The following is a 22,490-nucleotide window of genomic DNA, read 5'->3' as shown; positions in this document are numbered from 1 at the left end:
TCTGTCTTTCCTCAATTTGAATTTATGCCCTCTCAAATGATTATTCTGAGCAAGAAGGAGAATTCCATCAGCATTGAGCATGCTCAATCCATTCAAGGCTTTATACACCTCAGTCAGATCACCTCGCAGGTGCCTAGTCTCCAGACACTGTAATTTGCAAAATTTAAGCCTTTCTTGATAAGAGCAACCCTTTGTTCCATTCACTAATCTTGTTGCCCTTCCTTGTACTCATTCCAACAGCTCTACATCCTTCTTAAAATGAGGCCTCTAGACCTGTATACAGTACTCAAGGTCTGGCCTGACCATTGCCTTATATAAGGGGATAATCACCTCCTTATCCCTGCTAGAAAAATTCCTGTATATCATTGACAAGACACTATGAGCTACTCTTGCAGACCGTCTCTACTGCTCAGAAAACTTCATATCTGCCTGCACAATTACCCCCAGGTCCTTTTTGTTCTCTACCACTGTCAGTGTAGTACCACAGAGTTGATAGGTCACTCTGGCGTTGCTGCTTCCCATATGTAGTACTTTACATTTGTCAATGTTAAACTTCATTTGCCACCTCTCAGCCCATCTGCTCAACTTTTCTAGATCTTGTTGCAGCAGCATACTGTCATTAGTGTCCTTAACAACCCTACCAACCTTCGTATCGTCTGCAGACTTGAACATTAAGCTTCATATACCATCATCAATATCATTTATAAATACAGACAACAACAATGGACCCAATACCGAACCCTGAGGGACTCCACTAATAACATTAGTCTATGATGAGCAGTGTCCATTGATTACCACTCTCTGTCTTCTCCCACTCAACCATCCCTTTATCCATAGCAGCAATTTGCCTCCAATGCCACACTGCTCCAATTTGTGTAGCAGTCTTCCATATGCAACAGTATCAAAAGCCTTTCTAAGATCCAAATATATGATATTAAAGTTATTCCCTGCATCCAGTTCCTTTGTGACCACATCAAGTACCCAATCAAATTGATCAGGCGAGACTTTCTCTTAACAAAACCATGCTGTGCCCGAGCTATAACTGAAGTCTTGTCTAGATGATCCTGCAGTGCTTCTTTAACAAGTGCCTCCATTAATTTTCCTGGAACAGAAGTTAAACTAACAGATCTATAATTAGTTGTGTTGCCCTTTGATCCTCCTTTGTGAATTGGGGTCACATTTGTACATCTCCAGTCCATGGGTACCTTCCCTGAGTCCAAAGAAGCTCTCATAATTATGGCTAAGGGTTTGCTTACTTCCTTTGCTGCCTCCTTTAATATAACTGGATAGATCCCATCCACCCCGGGTGCCTTTTTTATGTTTATTTTTCAACAATTTCTCCTCCACTTTACTCTCAGTTATTACAAGATTATCTAGCTTACTGCCAGAGTTGAATACACCTCTGGCATTCCCCTCGCTGAATAACTCCTCATGTGTGAATGTCGATGCAAAATATTCATATAGTTTGTTAGCTACATGAGCAGGATCATTAACAGTTGAACCATCGATATCAAGTGGACCAATCTGATTCATCCCCTTCCTTCTAGAGTTTACATAAGTAAAGAACTCTTTGCTGTTTTTCTTTGCATCCTTTGCCAAAGATTTCTCATAATCTGCCTTTGGCTGCCTAACCTCCTTTGTGACTTGCTGACAGACCAGCTTATATCTGTCATAGGCTTCCATGTCACCCATTAATTTATATGTATCCCATTCATTTTTCTTCTCTGCCACATGTCTCATTAGTTCATCTGACATCCATTTAGGCCTAAACTTTGAACAATATTTCTTAGTTGGTATCTTGAGCCTAGTAGCTTCCAAGGTAAATTCTTTGAATGCTCCTATTTTCAATTTGCTGTTGGTAACATCATCAGTTGGTCCCACCGTACAGAATTTAAATACTGTCTCAGTCCATCGTAGTCACCTTTACGAAAGCAATAATCCTTCCCTTTACCCCTTGATGGTAGTGTTACCTCTTTGAGTAAATCCCACTTCAGTACACTGTGATCACTTCCACCTAGTGGTTCCTTTATCTGCAGATTCTTAATGCATGAAGAATCACTACTGATAATCAAATCAAGAATACACCTAATTCTGTTTTTACACGATAGATACGTTCCTGAAAAATACGTGTAAAAAAAAATCGTGTAAAAAAAGACATTGTATTTATGGAAGGAAAGACGATTGGTTCCGGATCTAAAAAATCAGTAAAAATAATTTAAAAAAAAACACATAAAAATATTCGTTTTAAGCTTATTATTTTATTTCAACAAAATACACATGTAATAATATGTAATGAAAATATATTAAAGTAAATTTGTATGCATATTAAATGAAAAAAATTCTTCATGAACAAAAAAAATCTGTTTTACACATAACAAGATTTAATTTATTTTCACTTTCTGATAATAAACGGCGCATACATTTGCGTACGACTGGAATATCACTAGAAATGTTGTGGACATGGTCTTCTTCCTCTATTATGAAATTCTTTCTGTGATCTCTTGAGCAAAATCAGCACGACTCTCCTCTGGTGCTGATGTTTCACCGGTTTTTACGAACGAATTCAGTTATTAATCGTTGTGTTCGTGTTTTGGTTAGGCCGTTATATAATTCTCTGTAAGAGGCTGTCAACAACTTCAGTTCACGTTGAAACTTCCCAGCGCGTTCTTCATTAGGGTCATGTTTGACAAAATGATTACCTAATTTTCTGGCCAGTTCCAGACCTTCTTTTATTAAATCTGCATTTAGAACAGGATCATTTTCTTCATTATCACTACGTTCTGTGGGATAAGGGGTCCCAAGGACAACCTCTAATATTTCATCTTCGCTTAGGGCTTTGTCGGCTAACAATTCATCAATATCTTCAAACGATAGATCATCGAATCCTTCTCCACCAATTTTGTGTGCCATTGTAATGATGTTGGGAAATTCGGTCGTATTAGGGATGATGGGATCTTTGCTTTTTACACATTGTGGCCAAACTGCTTTCCAACACGCATTTAAAGTTGCTGGTTTTAATTCAGTTAACGCTAATCCAACTTGATTGATACAATCCATAATTGAGAATTTCTTCCACACATTAATGACTGTTAGTGTTTCATCATTCAGTTTGTCCAAAACGTGTTGCAATGTTTGTTTTACGTAGTATGTTTTAATTGTCGCAATTATACCTTGGTCTAGCGGTTGTATCAAAGATGTAGTATTAGGTGGCAGAAATAAAATTTGTACGTTTGGGTGTTCCAAGACAGGATGGCCGGGTGCATTGTCAAGAAATCAGAAGAACTTTAAATTCGAGACCTTTTAAATTCATATAACATCTGACTTCTGGGGCGAAACATTTGTTGAACCATTCTGTAAAGAGAGCAGTGGTCACCCAGGCTTTCTTGTTTGACATCCAGTGAACAGGCAGTTTATTGATATCTACACCTTTCATTGAACGTGGGTTTAGGGCTCGATTTACCAGCAGTGGTTTCAACATACGATCTCCTGAAGCGTTGGAGGAAAATAACAAGGTCACACGATCCTTAGCTACCTTAAAACCACCAGCAGTTTTCTGCGATTTGGCTACATACGTTCTGTTCGGCATTCGTTTCCAGAAGAAACCAGTTTCATCTGCATTCCACACTTGGTCAGGAGTGTATCCTCCATCTTCAATAATTTTTGCAAGTTCCTGAGGGAATACTTTAGTGGCTGATTCATCTGCAGATGCAGTTTCACCTTTAATTTTTATATTAGGAAGAGCATTCCTTTTAAGAAACCCTATCATCCGACCTGTACTCGCAGAAAATTCATACTTTCTGTTTAACTGAGATGAAGTGCTTGGCTCCTTTTCTTTAATCTGTCTGTAAATTCTTAGTGTTGTTTGCTTGATGGCATTTCCATCTACTGGTACTCTTTTTTCTGACTGATCTTCTATCCATATTACCAGAGCCTTTTCCATTTTTTCCTTGACAATATCTCTTGTATATGATGATGAATTAACACTTACTTTTGTTCCAGAACATACCGACTTCCTAATTGCAGCTTCATTTTTCTTAATAGTTCTTACGGTAGCTTCATGTACACCAAAATGCTTTCTTACAGACGTAGGCCATGTCCAGTTGCAAGACGATCTAAAATTTGAATTTTAAGTTCCAAAGAAATCGCTTTCCTTTTCATTTTGGTAATAGGCGAATTATTCGACATTATATAAGGGCTACCGAAAAATATCTCAGTTATAATTAATAAAAAAAGTATGAAAAATTTGTAAAGTTACAATTTATTGACTATCGGCAAAATTAATAAATTTATATGTGCACAAATTTCACTAAAGATTCTTTCACTTTGAAATAGAACTTACTACTAAATGTCTTTCGAAGATACAATGCACGAATACCGTAGATGTGCACCAAAATTCAATAAAAACGTTGATGATTCATAGATACCTAGACGTACACATTGGTAAACAAAAGCCCCCATTTCAAAACGCACACACTAGCTAATCTATCACACTAATAAATAGCTGATAATCACACTAATCTATTGGTGTGTGTAATATAGAAATGATACTAATATGCCACAAATAAAAAAAAAAATTCTTAGAATTTAGGCAAAAAAAATTCATAGAAATCGTGTTAAATCAAAATGACTCGCGTAAAAAGAGAATGAAATATTTATTTTGAATTCGTGTTAAATCAAATTCGTGTAAAAAAAGTTCGTGCAAAAACAGAATTAGGTGTATTACTCCCTGTAGTTGCCTCCCGAACATGCTGATGTAGAAAACAATCGTCCAATAAATCCACAAAACCTTGCTAGTGTGTGAGTGACCAACCCACAAATTCCAGTCAATATCTGGGAAATTAAAATCCCCCATTATAATACTCTGATTTACTGGCCCGCTCTATTTCCCTGTACAGTTCCTTATTATACTCATCAGAGTCATTAGGCCTATAACACATTCCTACTCTCAATTTTGATCTCCCAATGCTCATGTCACACCAAACTGACTCGACACTGCACTGTCCAGGATGTCGACTGGCTTCACTTCCTTGGATTTTATGTGTTTCTTAACTAATAGCATAACCCCTCCTCCCTGTCTATCTTTTCTACACACTTTGTACTCCCCAAATTCCAGTTCTGCATTTCTTATATCTGTGTGACACCACGTTTTTGATATCCCAACAATATCCGCCTTTGATGCTTTGAGCAATACCTCAAATTCATCAAATTTATTTACCAAACTCCTAGCACTGCTGTACACGCAAGTATACATGCACCTGTTTCTATTCTTAGCTATCCTAACACAACCCATGTGTTTACTTGCACCACAATGACTCCCAGCAGTCTCTGAAATATCCTGCATCTTGTTTTCCAGGCTTCTGCTCATTCCAATTGAAGCAGTGCAAGAATCACTTTCACCTCTGCCAGTGGCTACTGTTAATCTTTTAGTCCTTGTATCCCCCCAAACTAGCAGTTTTCCAACCCACCTAACACTGCCTTGATGGCATCAGCAAATATTCTTGCACTCATTCTATTTAAGTGTATCCCATCCCTGTAGAAGCAGTCTCTCCTGTTAACAAGTACAGACTAGGCTGAAAAAAATTCTACCCCTTGAGCCTTGCACAATCTTTCCAGGGACGCCTCGGGCTTGGATCAAAGTACTGCAAAAACCCTGGGAGGTGCAATATGGCCACAGAAGCCGATGCGCCAACAACTACCAAATCAAAAAAAAAAAAAAAAAAAATCTTTCCAGGGCCAAATTGATTGACAAGGTTCTCATCATATACTCCCTCCTATCATGTCTGGGCAGAATTGCAGACACTTTCAAATTCAACCCTAATTCATGGCTTTTTTTCAACAGTGACCTTTACTTAGTGCAAATACTGCATATGTTAAGTATATATATCATTCTGTTTAAAAAATTGTTATTAATATATTAGGCTATGTTCAGGCCATGTTCAGTTTCTACAGCATGCTTTTTCTACAGATATTTCCATGAGTATTTGTCTTCTTCATTGGCAATTGTAATTCCACCTCTTCCTTCTATACCAGTACAAAAAAAAAAAAAAAATGGTTCCAACTACTAAGCATGCATTTACTATTCAATTGTAAACTTACAGAATATAACTTTCCTTTCTTTATATATCCTTCTATTTCTGTTCTTTGAAAACAACCTTCCTTCACATCTATTTCCTGAATATTACGATCTCAAGGATTTCAATTAATGTTGACAAGTATCTTTTGTCTTCTCAATCTTCAATCCATACATGTTAGTAACATATTATAGATTCTGTTACCTTTTGTATTTTATTATTATTTTCTAAATGGTGGGTTACCATTTAAAAAATTGTAATAATAATAATAATAAAAATAAGTCAAACAGGGTGCTGGAAGCTGGTTAAACTGATATTTGGGGCTAAAGAAAAATTTAAATACTGCATTTATGGCACAGTTTTTAAGCTTAAAAATTGCATTTCCCAATAAAAGCAGTGCTTTTATTGGGAAATGCACAAGCACCCAAGATGTGGAGACCCAATGTAATTCCACGTCTTGGAAACCAAGGTGTAGAGTATTACATTGTAGTTACTAAAATGGGAATGGAAGGTTCTATTCAGGGGACTGTGATACTATTACTAAGAGAAAAAACAGGCACACATATGCTTCCTTATACACTAATCCTTCTAGGATTAGTGTGTAAGCAAGTAAATAAATTGGTTGAATTTGAAGTATTGGTTAAGTAATTAAATGTGGTCATTATAGGTATATCAGAAACATGGTACCACTCTGATATTAATGTTGTAGAATTTGAATATTTTGAGTGTAATTTGTATGAAAAGGACATACTGAACAAGAGTGGAGGGAAATTATGCTCTCAATTAAGAAGCACATAGATTCTTAGGGCAATAAACCAATTTGACATGGATTGCCAGTGTAATATTGAATCAATCAAGGTGTGAACACGAACACTGGGAAAGGCAAAAATTAGTGTGAGTATAAGCCAGTGACTGGATGAGTACAATGAACAGCTATACAGGCAAATGGAATGAGCTAGAAAAGTACAATGACTTATAATGGGGGATTTTGACTTTCCAGACATTGGCTGGAACTTATTGGTTATGGTTACTCACTCACTCAAAAGCAAAACATTTTTGGATTTACTGGATGAATGTTTTCTGTATGTGCATGTTAGAGAGGCAACAAGAGAAAGCAATACTCTTGATCTGATTTTCAGCTGAGGGACCCACTGGGTGGCATTGATTATAGTATATTGATATGGGATTTATTTAAAAATATAACTATGTAAAGGGAAGGGATTTTGCTTTGGCAAAGGGACTGCAAGTCGTAGATAATTTTTAAATTCTTTTCAGTGGGACCAACTGATGTTAACAAATACAAATACTAAGTGTTCGGGGAAGTCATCATAGACGATACTAAGTTTTTTATGCCAACTAAGAGATGTTGTTCAAGGTTTAGACCTAAATGCATAAGTAATCAGAAGAAGCAGAAGAAACTGCAAAATAAGCTGGCTTTGGCTAAGAATGTGAAGAAAAGTAGCAAGGAATTATTATTTTTTTATCTTAACAGTAAATGGAAGGAATGAACTCCTTTGGTCCATTGGATATGACTGGCATACCTATTCGCAATCCTGTGGAGGTTACTAATGAACTGGATAAATATTTTGCGTCTACATTCCACATGAGGTTTTAGGGATGGAGGTACCAGAGGTATAACTAATTCTAACGGGAAGAGAAATGGTTAAACCTAAAAGTAAATTAGGCACCTTTGGCTGATAGAATCTATGCAGTTATATTAAAATAAACAGAAAAAGAGTTAAGTAAACCTTTAAGCATGATTATGAGAGCATCTTTGGATTTAAGTAAGGTCCCTACAGACTGGAGAAATGAAAATCTCTCTCCTGTTCACAAAGGGGGGGGGGGATCAATGTGCTAGGTAGGTAATTACAGACCTGCACACTTGACTTCTGTGCCAGGAAAAATAATGGAGTTAGTGGTTAAAGAATTACTTTGAATGGAGGAATGATTTTGATATCATATACTTAAAGCATTTGGTCCACACGAATGGCTGTTGTTAAAATTGTGGCATTATGGGCAAGTTATTGCTACAGATAAAGAGATGGTTGTGTTGCAGTAGACAGAAAGTAGTTATTAATGACTAATGCTCTTCATGAACTAAGGTTAGGAGTCCAAGAAAGAGTCCCTAAGGATTTAGTGCTGATCCTAAACTGTTTTCATATTTTATTTAGATTGAAAACATTAATGTGATATTGATGAAGGTATGTTTAACATTTTATAAATGTTGATAAATGCACTGTACTGCATTTGGGTAATAGTAATCCCAGACATTTTGGTACTACTATACTTACGGTAATGGATAGTGAAAAAGACCTAACGATAAGTTTACAGTCCCATGTGAAGTTTTCTGAGTAGTGCAGATGGGCTGCTAGGACAGATAATGAGGTGGGGTCTGGTAATGATGACAAAGGAATTTTGCTGGTAGGGAGCAGGAGGTGATTAACCTGTTATATAGAAGGCAGTGTTTAGGTTTCATCTTGAGTACTGTGAGAGTGTATATAGGTTTGGAAACATTATTTTAGGAAAGATGTAAATCCATTGGAATGGATGCAGAAAAGAGCACAAGATTAGTTAATCAGGAGACAGAGAAGGGAAGAGAAGGACCAAGAAAGACTTCATGTCTGCAAATTGCCACATCTGGAAACTTGGCACCTCTGAAGAAACCTGATTGAAGTGTTTAAGTCAATAGATAGACTAAACTAAATGCTGTGCCATCCTTGCCTTGCTCTGATGAGGTTTCAATTCAGTTTATGTAAGAGGACATAAATTGAAAAGGGCTGGGTGCAGTATAGATTTGGGAAAATTCAGTTTCAGTCAGGGTGTATTTGATTTTAGGAACAAACTTCCATCTGTTGCATCTTCCAACACTAGGTAATAAAGCCAGGGTTCAAATCCTGTCAGTGTTTTATCAGAAATTTTATGTCTGAAGAACAGCTCAGTCAAACTGAAGAACACATGCAATTACTACACAATATATTGGTGCTTCATAGCCTTAGTTGGTTTGCTTCTTAACACACATAACCACCTAACCGTATGTTGCTGTTGAAGTGGATAGATTGAATAAATTTAAGTAAAGAAGGATTGGTCAAATTATTAGAGGGGACCAACAGATTGTAGAACTCTGGCTGTTTCCAGGAGTTTACATACATCCGTATCTATATTTCAAAACAGTGTGATGATGAAAGTTATAAGTAGGAAGTCATCAGTGTGCACTAATTTTGTCAGCTGAAAAGTGTCTATAATCTAGGAGATGTTCCATATAAGAGTTGATAGAATTTGGTAAAACTTTAATTTGCTTGTTTTTTTTTTTAATAAAGTTGTTATTCTGTGTGTATATGCAAGAAGGAATGACAACTTGGTACTAGTATCATTTGCATTGTGATATAAATCTTAGTTCTGGTAAGTCAAAGGAAGGTTATTCAGTATAAAAAGAGAAGTGAAATTGGATAATTTTTTTCCTCTCAAACCCTGATTTTCATAAATTTAAAGTAAGCATTAAAATGGTAGTATGAAGATATATTTTTATTGACTGTCATTTCTTTCTGATCTCACTTTTCAGGTAGAAGAAAAAGTAATGTCTATAAATATAACAAAGAAAAAACCATAGCTTGGTTGCATGAAAAGGTGCAGAAAGTGGCTGATGTGCTTCAGAAAAAAAATATCAGTGTTGGTGGCCGTCCAGTTGCACATCAAGAAGAAGACAGTGAGAAAAATACAGGTACCTTTTAAAGAAAAGTAAGCCTATGCAGTTGTAGAAATTTTCACAAAGATTATGAACTTAAAGCGTGTACCATATATGTTGTGTATGTACTAGTTCTGATGCTGGTCTTTAAAATATGAAGCTTTGTTAGTTATCCTGTCATTTAAAAGTATCAGATGGTCAGTTTTTCAATATAGTACAGTACTCGACCCATTATCCAGAATGCTTGGGACCAGAGGCTGTCTGAATTTTGTATCCTTGGTACAAGAAACTGCCACACATGCAAAATAAATAATTAAAAATCTTATATTAAGATTTACATAACCTAAAAAGTGTTAGTAAATATAAATTTTGATACCACTAAAATCAAACCAACTAAACAGCAGAAAAATTGTTTATTTACAAGAAAAAAAAAAAAAAAAAAAAACAATATATATAAAATCCTAAAAATTAAGTGCAAGGAAGTGTTACAAATATATAATAAAAGATATTAAAATCTCAATATGGAAGGGGGGGGGTAAAATTTTGCCATCTCATCAATGTTTGTTATACAAAAGTACTGCATCAGTACTTTTGTATAACAAACATTGGATATTTCAATATATATTAATACATGCAGTGCAACCTCGATATAATGTAGGTGTCAGTGATATCTTTCAACACCCATATTATAGCCCGAATTAATTAAACTAGTTTTTCTTATTTTTAATTTGGATATGCAATGACCTAAACAAGTATTTTTATTGTATACGCAATTTCATTTCGACATGTCTGTGTAGGTTAATTTTCATATCTCAAGATGCTATTTCTCTCTCTTTCCACTGACTTCGTAGGATTGCTAAGTGCATGTAATTTTATTTATTTATTTTTTTTTTTTATGAGAACCCCAAACACGAGAGGTATTAGAACCTATAGTACTTAGTACCGTGCTTGGGTTGGAGGTTTAGAAGACGAAAGAAGATATTCGTTGACATTGGACTTGAACTTCTGTAGATTGTAATTTTCAGGAAATACGTATGAAGGAAGGTTGTTCCAGAAAACGGCAGTTGAATGAATAAATGAGGAAGATGAAAAGTTGGTTCTGTGGGTTTGAAGTTGGACAGTAAATGGATGTTGGCTGGTGGCGGCACGTGTTCGGACTGTTTTGAAAGAGAGAGCGGGAATTATAGAAGCCAATTCAGAAGAACAGTGCCCATGGAAGTATCTGTAGAAGAGGCATGCAGCAGAAACAGTACGTCTATGAGAAAGTGAGTGGAGAGACTCTGTTAGAGATGAATCATTAATTAACCTAACTGCCCTCTTCTGAATGGAATCAAGAAGCCTGAGAGAGGTTTTGGGGGCACCACCCCAGATGTGGGAACAATATTCCAAGGCAGGGCGGATTTGCGATTTATACAGAGTGAGCAGCTGTTTGGAAGAAAAGTAACGCCGAGAGCGAAAGAGAAAACCAAGTTTTTTAGATGCAGAGGAAGCAATATTTGTAATGTGCTTGTGCCATGAGAGATTAGAAGTCAGGGTAATCCCCAAAAGAGATATATCATTTTGCCTAGAAATCGGAGTGTCACCGATTTCTAAGCAAAATGATAAGCATAGGAGCAGAAGAATCCTTTTTGCGAGATATAAGACAAGACTGAGTTTTAGAAGGGTTGAAATCAAATAAGTTGTCTTTGCCCCACTGGAAAATTGCCTGAAGATTGGCATTTAAGGAATTGGTAGCAGATTTTTGAGAAGTTGAAGCTGATTGAGTAGGGCAAGGTTTCTCAAAATGGAAAGTGGAATGCAATGTGCTCGGCAAAACTATGGATAGGATTTCAAGTCAATGGAAGAAGGTCATTAATATACAAGAGGAAAAGAGTGGGCAAAAGAACTGAACCTTGGGGGGACACCAGCATTAGTGGAGAAGTTAGAAGACAGAGCCATCTACCATCACTCTCTGTGAGCGATCAGAGAGAAAACTGGATAACCAATTACTAAAAACAGTTGGCAAACCATAAGATGGAAGCTTGTTTAGAAGACCTTTATGCCAAACACGATCGAAAGCCTTTGAGATGTCAAGAGCAACTACTTGTGTTTCACCGAACCTTTCCATTGAATTAGTCCATAAATGGGTAACATAAGCCAGAATATCACCAGTGGATCGACACTGACGGAATCCATACTGGCGATCGTTGATCAGACGGAAGGTTTCTAGGTAGTTTAAGAGTTGGCGGTTAATTGATTTCTCCATTACTTTAGAAAGAGTAGAAGTAATTGCAATGGGACGATAATTGGATGGGAGGGATTTGTCACCCTTTGGCCCCGGGTGCCAAGCGTTTCCGTGGCCAAGCGATTCTCGTGCGTTTAAAGAGCGTTTTTTGGTAAGCGACTAGGTTCTATTTTGCTTTCTCCCTTACTTATTAAACCTTTTCGTTAAGTAGCTTCATTTTCTTAAAAGTACTAAGAGGTGAGCCCAGAAGAAGGAAAGAACCTTTTTCTTTAATTTAGTACTCCTACTAACTATATTAACCTATACGCTTGGCCACAAGCGGCACTGCTCCTGCCTCCCCGTGGCGGGGCCGGTAACCTGGGTGGTAAAGGTAAACCCCCAGGGCCAAAAGGAGCTAACATGGATAAAAATAATTATCCCCCTTTAGAGCCATTGAGCTCAAGACAAGAGACTCCCGATATTGACCATGACTCTGTTCACCCAAAAAGGCTTCGAACAGAAGCAAAATGTCCAAATGAGATACCGAATTTCTTGGTGGTACATTCGTTATCTGCCCAACCTGTAGGCAAGTTATCACCATTCTTGATACAGAAGTGTTTAGAGTCTATTGCAGGGTCACCAAAAATGGTGAAGCGACTACAATCCGGAGACCTCCTGATCGAAACAGCCACCTCAAAACATTCTGAGCGGCTGTTAAATACAACGTCTTTTGGGGGGCTAACAGTATCCGTTACTCCCCACAGAACCTTAAATTCATCAAGAGGTGTGATCAGTGAGTGGGACCTAACTTCAGTCTCCGAAGAAGAACTACTCCAAGAACTTAGTAGTCAAAAGGTAACAAGTGTAAAAAGAATCATGACTAAAAAAGATGGGAATCTAACTCCAACTAGAACCATCATTTTAACATTCAGTACTCCAGACTTACCATCCTCAATCAAAGCTGGCTATTTGAATTGCCGTATTAGACCATATATTCCGAATCCCGTTCGTTGCTTCAAATGCCAGAAATATGGTCATTCACAGCAGGCATGTAGAGGTGACTCCATCTGTCCCATATGCGGATCTAAAGACCATACTCAAGCTGATTGCTCAGTGGCAACCCCTGCGTGTCCAAACTGCAAGGGAAGTCACCCTGCCTTTTCCAAATCTTGCGAATTATGGATTACAGGGAAAAAAATTCAAAAATATAAAGTAGAAAATAAAGTTACGTTTCCTGAAGCACGTAGGCAAGTAATGTTGAACATGCCTAGCAGTCGATCCTACGCTGTTCGCACTAGAAACTATGTATCTACTGGAGCACAAACAGATGTATCAATCCCGCCTAATACCTCAATGGCTAATTGGCTTAAATCTACCCTTTCAAATTCGAAAAAAGAAAATCCTCAAAATAAAACTAGCGAAGCTACAAATACCCCAATCAGTATCCCTAGTGATACTCCATCGGTCCCATATGACACAGAGCAAAGGAAATCTGACACAGGTTCAAAACAAATGGAAACTCCTACCAACAGTATGGAAGTAGATGAGCGTTTAGATAATGGGGAACCCATTTTGGAACTCCATGCAAATGACACCATGGATTCAGTACGCCCCTATTTTCCGAAAAAAGATAAAATAAAACAAGACAGACCGAAATGCTCCACTTCTAAAAAACAGTCAGACCAATCGAGCACAACTAAAATCAAATAATGTCTAATATCATACAGTGGAACTGCAGAGGACTAAGAAGCAATTCTGACGACATAAAAGATTTACTGATTAAATATAATCCGATAGGAGTATGTCTACAAGAAACTTTCTTATCATCACAAGCTTCACCAAAATTTACAAACTATACAATATATAGAAAAGACAAGATTTCGGAGTCTCCTGCTCGCGGAGGAGTAGCTGTGCTTATAAAATCAAACATACCGTCCAGGCAAATTCAATTACAAACTAGTCTAGAAGCTGTGGCAGCACGTATTTCAATCGGTATATCAATTACCCTAACTTCTATATATATATCCCCTTCTCACCCATTGTCAAATACAGAACTTGATAATTTGGTTATGCAACTACCATCTCCAATCTGCCTTTTTGGTGATTTCAATGGCCACCATCCATTATGGGGGTCGCCTGCGATTGACACAAGAGGCAAATTAATAGAAACATTCATGAATAATAACAACCTAACTATACTAAATTCTGGATCTCCCACTTATATTCACCTATCTACAGGATCTACTTCTGCAATAGACTTGTCAATCTGCTCACCAGCAATTTTCCCAAGTATGACATGGTCAGTGCTAAACTATCCTCTAAACAGTGATCACTTCCCAATCCTTTGCTCATTACAAACACGAGTAACTGCAAATCTAGAACACCGATCCACCTGGAAGTTCAAGAAGGCAAACTGGGAGAGCTACTGTACCCAGGTCCAGTTAGACAGGAGTTATGTTCAGCAACATCCAATTGAAGACGTAACTAACTACATTACCAATCAGATACTAAATGCAGCAAAAAATTCAATTCCGAAGTCACGACCCCACAAGTGCTCCCACCATAACAACTGGTGGAACACAGATTGTTCTAATGCCAAGCGTGAGAAAAACCGTGCTTGGAACAAATTCCGTAAGTTTCCTACAACCAGTAATCTGATAGAATACAAAAGACTTAAAGCCAAAGCAAGGCAGATTAGGAGAAAAGCCAAGCGTGACTCCTGGATCTCATTTGCCTCAACTATCACCAAAGACACTGACCCACGATTCATTTGGAGAAGAATTAAAGCGCTAAATGGAAAATTCACTCGACCACCCTCTCCAATACTCTGTTGGAATGGAAAAGATCTCTCGGCACCTAAGGAAATCGCCAATGCGCTAGCAGAATCATTTTCTTCAATATCTGCTTCTGCTTCCTACTCCATCTCCTTTCAGCGCATCAAGGCAGATGCAGAACGCCGCAAAATTAACTTTTCCACACGGCTCTCACTTCCATACAATCAACCATTTAATATAACAGAACTCAAAGAATCCTTAAATAAATCTTCAAATAGTGCTGTCGGCCCAGACGACGTACATTACATCATGCTAAAACATTTACTTGAAGAGGACTTACGTACCCTATTGATCTTCTATAATCGAATCTTCTCAGAAAATGATTACCCACTTTCGTGGCGTCACTCTCACATACTTGCCATACCAAAACCAGGCAAAGACCCTTCTTTGGTTAACAATTATAGGCCAATATCTCTCACAAGCTGCATGGGGAAAATTTTTGAGAGAATGATACATACGAGGCTTACCTGGATCTTAGAAGCAGAGAACCTTTTAACAGATCATCAGAGCGGCTTTCGTAAGAACAGATCCACTCTTGATGTACTTATCAAAGCTGAATCGAATATTCGGAATGCCTTTGTCATGAAGCAACATCTAGTCATGGTCAATTTAGATATTGAAAAGGCATTTGATACTACCTGGCGACATGGTATTATTATGGACCTTTATCACCTAGGACTAAGGGGTCATCTCCCTCAGATAATTCAGAATTTCCTGCGCCACCGCTCTTTTCAGGTCCGTTATCAGAACGTACTGTCTACACCCCATATTCAGGAAGAAGGAGTACCACAGGGATCTATACTCAGCGCAACATTATTTGCAATTCGAGTCAACAGCATAACTAAAGACATCCCCAAAACTGTGGAGGCTTATATGTATGCGGATGACCTAGCAATCTCCTGCCAATCTCAAAGCATGAACACCATTGAGCGTCAACTCCAACTTGCCATTAACAGAATTGAATCCTGGATGTCACGCAACGGATATCGACTAGCTGAACAAAAGTCTACCACCACTCACTTTTGTAAGAAACGTGCTGTCCACCACCATCCTGAATTACGGCTAAACAATTGTCCAATACCAGTTGTAAACAGCATCAGATTTCTCGGTCTGATATTAGATAGTAAGCTTAACTTCCAAGCACATATCACATATCTACGAACTACTTGTCTAAAACAGTTAAACATGCTTCGATCAGTCTCATCCATGTCATGGGGAGCTGATCGGTACTCCTTACTTCACCTCTACAAATCTCTGATCCGTTCACGCTTAGATTATGGTTCTCCCGTATATGACTCAGCTAGGAAAAGCACATTAGATCGGCTAAATGTCATCCAGCACAGTGCTCTGGGCGCATTCAGGACTTCTCCTATGCAAAGTCTTTATGTTGAAGCCCACGAGCCGCCATTACATCTTCGTAGGAAAACATTATTGCTTTTCTATGCTTCTAAGATCCAGAGTCTTCCATCGCACCCCAGTTGGGAGTATCTTTATCACACTCGGTGGGATTCTTTTTATGAGAATAAACCACATGAAAATCGTCCTGCTTCACTCAGGATCAGAGATCTTATTCACAGTTGGAATATTGATTTAGCTGATATTTTTCAGAACACAACTGCACCTGTTCCACCCTGGACGTATGTTTGTGCCTCACATGATACATATTTTCTCCAGTGGGGGAAGAATGTCATACCTCCCAAAAACATGAGACAGTTGCACTCAGCCCATGCTACCCATAACTCCGATGCATGTAAAATATATACCGATGGGTCGAAAACTGATAGTAAGGTAGGTGCTGCAGCTGTTTTTCCTACATGTACAATTTCAGCCACACTACCTTTATCATGCAGTGTCTTCACTACTGAACTTTATGCCATCAAGTTAGCACTTAGTAAGATTATTGAACTTTGCATCTCACCCGCAATAATCTACACGGATTCCCTCAGTGCTATCAATGCCATAAGGAAGAATTTCTCCTCTCCTCATCCTACATTGAAAGAAATTCATTCCCAACTATTTTCCTGTAGTGTGTCCAATCAGTCAATCACATTTTGCTGGATCCCTGGCCATTCTGGCATTCCGGGAAATGAAAGTGCAGACTTTGCCGCTAAACATCCTCAACCCACTCTCTCACAACATCCTCAGGTTCCATACACTGATTTTAAACCTGTTATTCATAAAGCATGTTACAACAACTGGTCACAGATATGGAAAAGGAATACTAACAGCAAACTTTACCAAATAAAACAAGAACCAAAGCTGTGGCTCTCCTGCTTCAGACCAAACAGACGTGAGGAAGTGGTGTTGGCAAGGCTAAGAATTGGACATACGCATCATACCCATCTATACTTGCTACTGGGAGAAATCCCACCTCAGTGTTCATCCTGTAACAGTCGGCTTACGGTCCGCCATTTTCTGCTTGATTGTCCCTTGCATTCAACCATCCGGTCAAACACGTTTCAATCAGTTTCCAGGCTTAATGTATCACCTGATTTATCCCATATTCTAGGAAACAATGCAAATATTGAAGAACTTTTAATATACTTAAAATGTATTGGCCTATACAAAAGTATATAATTTAACAATCATAAAGATAGGGTCATGCAATTAAACGATGAATAGACACAATTTGGCCTCAGTTGCCCTTGTGTCTTTAAACCCAATCACAACAACAACATTGTCACCCTTTTTAGGAACTGGCTGGATATGAGCAAATTTCCAAGCAGAAGGAAAAACACCTTTGGAATAAGAAAGTGAAAAAAGGCAGCAAAGAATAGGAGTAAGTTCAGGAGCACAAGTTTTGAGAACAAGTGGAGAAATACCATCAGGACCTGGAGCTTTCTTAGCATCAAGATTCATCAAAATCCTTCTGATATCCTTTTGACGGAAGACCACAGGAGGCATTGAATGGAGTGTGTTGGGAATGGTGGGAGGTGTTTTACCAAGATCATTAATACATGAGCTGGAAGAAAAATGGGATGCTAGCAGGTCAGCTTTATCCTTGGCTGAAGTGACAACAGAACCATCTGGTTTGGACAGAGGTGGGAGCAGAGATGGGCAAAAGTTGCGGCCAATAGCTTTGGCAAGAGACCAGAATGCTCGGCTACCATTAGGGCAAGAAGCAAGTTTTCTACTCTTAGCCTGTTCAAACTCTAGTTTGGACTGATTAATAACTGCTTTACAATTGTTGCGAGCTTTGGTGTAGGCAGAAAATGAAACTGAAGAATTAGAAACAAGCCAATTACGATATGCAACATTCTTCTCTTGGACAGCCTTAGCACATTTATTGGAAAACCAAGGTTTAGATAAAGGACGAGATTTTAAAGTGGAGTGTGGGATAGAGGATTCCATTCCTGCAAGAATAATTTCACTGACACGATCTGAGCAAACGTTGACATCAGAAGTTTTGAAACAGTAATCAGACCAAGGAAAAGAAGAAAAGAAGTTTCGCAGGTCATCCCATTTTGCATTCTTGTAATGCCAAACAATACGAGGTTGGGAATAGCCATGAGATAAAGGTTCCATTGGAGAAGAGACAATCACCAAGTTGTGATCTGAAGTGCCTAAAGGACCTCTCACTTCGACCTTGTACTTAGAAGGGTTGTTTGTGAGAAAAAGATCAAGGGTATTGGCTGTATGATTAGGATTGTCCGGTATTCTTGTAGGTAAATGAACAATCTGTGCTAGGTCATTAGTAATTGCAAAAGCCTCAGCATCTCGACCTGCTGGGTCGGTGTGACTAGAAAATGGAAGCCAGCTGGAGTTGTGAACGTTAAAATCACCAAGGAAAATTACCTCACTGTTAGGAAAGTTAGACTGGAGAAAGTCAAGTTGCAAAGAGAGGAAGTCAAAGAGCTCCAAGTGATTAGTGGAGTTGGGAGAACGGTAGAGACAACAGATGAATTTGACACAATGAGGTAGAGAGATTTTAAGCCAGAGAAGATCAAAGAGAGGAGATTCCAAAGTGCCAAGTCTCTAACAGGGAATATCAGAACGGACATATGCACAAGTACCACCTTTGAGGCGAAAGGAATCATACAGCAAATAATTTGGACATCTGAGATGAGAAGTAGTTGAATCAACTGATAACTGAGATTCAGTCAGAAAAAGTACATGGGGTTTGGAAGACTGCAAGTGGAAATGGACATCGTTGAGATTGGAATTAAGACCACGTATATTTGTGAAATGAATTAGGAAATCCTTGGGAGGTTTAGATCTTTTCGCAGATAAGCTTGCTCTATTATTTTGACAATTCATGGTGTATTCAATAGTAAGAAAAAGTGGGTGGGACATGCTGTATGAAGTAATGAAATTTTTAGATATGGCGTACATGTGGTAAGAATATACCCAGATCCTTGACATAACGTGGCCTCGATAATGCTCCCCGCATACACACTACTCGGACTCCCTTCAGTCACTATCTGGCAGAGTAGAGGTAGCAAGATTATACACTAGCTGATCCGGAAGCCTCCTAGAGAGTTACCAATAGGTTTGGTCCGGTGTACTATCTAGCGGCCGGCTTGCGAACGCCGTTTTAGAGCTGTACCCTCGAAATGTAAGGAATATTGGATCTCGCCACGACAGTCATCATAACCTCAAAAATCATCAATCATACTGCATGACGGAAGAGATAGGGAAGGGTTGGCTGGAACTTAGCTCTAGAGACTAAACATGGGTTCCACCACTTCAAGCCTCCAATAAGCAAAGTGGTGGTATTTCACCGGTTGATGAGAGTCATCTACCACCTAGTACTGCCTAGTAACATAGAGGGGCGGCGTTCCTCCATGTGGTGTGGGCGTCACACCTCGACCCCTGCTTACGTTGGTTCACACCTGGGTGGTCACCCACCATGTACTTGTGCGTGGAGGTTATACCCAGGATTACTAACAGTCCCACCATCGTGAAGGTGCAAGCAGAGGATATGGCTGTCATAGACCGTCCGGACTTCGCCGAAATTGGGTCCACTTGACTTAAGTGTCACCCGAATATCAGTTCCATCAGCGTTTCAGACTCCCAGGTAGCAAGAACAGCTTGTCTGGCATATCTGAGAGAATGTCTGTGACAACCTCAAGGACTAGCAAATGTGTATAAACTGTCCACATTAGCTATAGGAAAAAATATGTTTGTATTTATCACTTGCTTTCACCACTGAAAGCAAAAGATACTTTTTTTTTTTTTTTTTTTTTTTTGTGAAACAAAGATAATACACTTTATTATTATTAACTTTGTGAATCAGCTTTTGTTATGTCATGCCTGTCATCCTCATCCCACAGTAGTCTGTAAGCTGCCAACACACCAGGGATCTCACCATAAAACATTCACGTGTGTTAAGTTGCATTTTTAGAGGTTTGCACGTGCTGATATTGTTCTAAGTTCTCTTTTTGTGAGGCTGGGGATAAAGTAATTTCTATGTAGTAGTGGCATGTGATGCAAGAGAGCAAGTGTATGAGCTTATGCAGCATCAGCCAAAAAAATAATAATGAAATAAAAAAAAAAAAAAACTTTCACAACAATTCCCTCTAAATGTTTGTCCAGTTCCTCCTTAAATTTATTTAACCTATCAACTTCCACAGTGACAGATGGAAGTTTGTTCCAGCAATTAACACCACCTGCTGGCTAAAGGCAAATTTCTGCACGTCTATTCTACATCTGTCTTTCCTCAATTTGAATTTATTCCCCCTTAGGTTCGTAATCTGAACGAGTGGAAGAATCCCATCAGAATTCAGTGTGCTCAACCCATTCAAGGCCTTATACACCTCAATCAGATCACCTCGCAGGTGCCTAGTCTCCAACCACTGCAATTTGCAGAACTTAAGCCTCTCTTCATAAGAGGATCCTTTCATTCCCCTCACGAATCTTGTTGTCCTTCTCTGTGCATGCTCAGGCAAATCTACATCCTTCCTAAAATGAGGCCTCCAGACCTGTACGCAGTACTCAAGGTACGGCCTGACCATTGCCTTACACAGAGGGACAATCACCTCCTTTTCCCTGCAAGCAAAATTCCTGTATATCATTGACAAAACTTCATATCTGACTGCACAATTACTCCCAGGTCTTTTTCATATTCTACCACCTTAAGTGTAGTACCACACAGTTGGTACTTTTCTCTGGGGTTACTTCTACCCCAGTTACTTCGGTTATTGCTACTCATATGCAGTACTTTGCATTTGTCAATGTTAAACTTCAGTTTCCACGTCTCAGTCCCTCTGCCCAAATTTTCTAGATCCTGTTGCAGTAGTACACTGCCATTACTGTCATTAACAACCCTGCCAACCTTTGTATCATCTGCAAACTTCGACACTTAGCCTGATATACCTTCATACACCCTCATATAAAGTAAAAAAAAGTAAAGTGCAGCCATTATCAACCCACTGCAGGATGGAAGCCTCCTCAACAATTCATGTTGAGGGAAATGGAACATAATCTACCACGCTGGTCCAGTGCGGGAAGGCAGATCGACCGTATTCAGCAGTCAGGGGCTTGAACCCCGGTCTACTCAAAGAGCGTGTGCAGCTGCACTCCCGCTCCTGCCTACTTGGCTACGGAGGCCGTGCCCTCATATACCTTCATACAATACAACAGTGGACCCAACACCGAACCCTGTGGGACTTCACTAATAACATTAGTCCACGAAGAGCAACACCCACTGATTACCACCCTCTGTCTTCTCCCACTCAACCATCCTTTTATCCATTGTAGCAAATTACCCTTAATACCATTCTTCTCCAATTTGTACAGTAGTCTTCCATGTACAAAAGTGTCAAAAGCTTTCCTGAAATCCAAATATATGATATCAAAATTATTTTTTGCATCCAGTTCCTTTGTAACCACATCATAATATCCAATCAGATTTGTCAGACAAGACTTTCCCTTAACAAACCCATGCTGTGTCTGAATTATTGCTGCAGCCTTGTCTAGATGAACCTGCAATGCATCTTTAATCAGTGACTCCATTATTTTACCCGGAACAAAAGTTAAACTAACTGGTCTGTAATTACTCGTGTCACCCTTTGATCCCCCTTTGTGAATTGGGGATACATTTGCATATCTCCAGTCCGTAGGGACCTCCCCTCTGTCCAAGGAGACTCATAATTATAGCTAAGGGTTTGCTTACTTCCTTTGCCACCTCCTTTAATATAACTGGATAGATCCCATCCACCCTAGATGCTTTTCTTATGTTTAACTTCAACAATTTCTCCTCCACTTTACTCTCAGTTATTACAAAATCATTAAGTACCCTGCTACAATTTAATAACCTTCTGGCATTTTCAAACCTTAATAACTCGTCATGTGTGAATGTAAATGCAAAATACTCATTCAGTTTGTTTGCTATCTGAGCAGGATCATCAACAGTTGAACCATCCATATCAAGTGGACCAATCACATTCATCCCGTTCCTTTTAGAGTTTATATAAGTAAAGAAACCCTTGCTGTTTTTCTTAGCATCCTTTGCCAAACATTTCTTGTAATCTGCCTTCGCCTGCCTAACCTCCTTTGTGACTTGATTACAGACTAGCTTATATCTGCCATAGGTGTCTGTGTCGTCTGATAATTTATATGCATCCCATGCATTTTTCTTCTCTGCCACGAGTCTCATTAGTTCATTTGACAACCATTTAGGCCTAAACCTTGAACAATATTTCTTAATATGTATGAAACTTTTAGTAGCTTTCACGATTAATTCCTTGAATGCTTCCCAC

At 38.7% G+C, this 22,490-nt stretch overlaps 1 protein-coding gene across 1 annotated transcript in view; it reads left to right on the top strand.

Annotated features, from left to right (window-relative positions):
* LOC150091790 (ribonuclease H2 subunit B) overlaps positions 1–22,490 on the top strand; it is a 76,164-nt gene that overhangs the window by 38,829 nt on the left and 14,845 nt on the right. The window contains exon 6 of the mRNA XM_090369726.1: positions 9,631–9,789. Within this exon, the coding sequence (XP_090225852.1) occupies positions 9,631–9,789 (159 nt within the window). The remainder of the gene's footprint in view (positions 1–9,630; positions 9,790–22,490) is intronic.

The sequence above is a fragment of the Mastigoproctus giganteus genome, chromosome 1, assembly GCF_048544385.1.
Source record: "Mastigoproctus giganteus isolate SK-2022 chromosome 1, ASM4854438v1, whole genome shotgun sequence".
NCBI lineage: Eukaryota > Metazoa > Arthropoda > Arachnida > Uropygi > Thelyphonidae > Mastigoproctus > Mastigoproctus giganteus.
The sequence above is the reverse complement of the archived record's forward strand: the minus strand, read 5'-3'. Positions and strand labels throughout refer to the sequence as shown.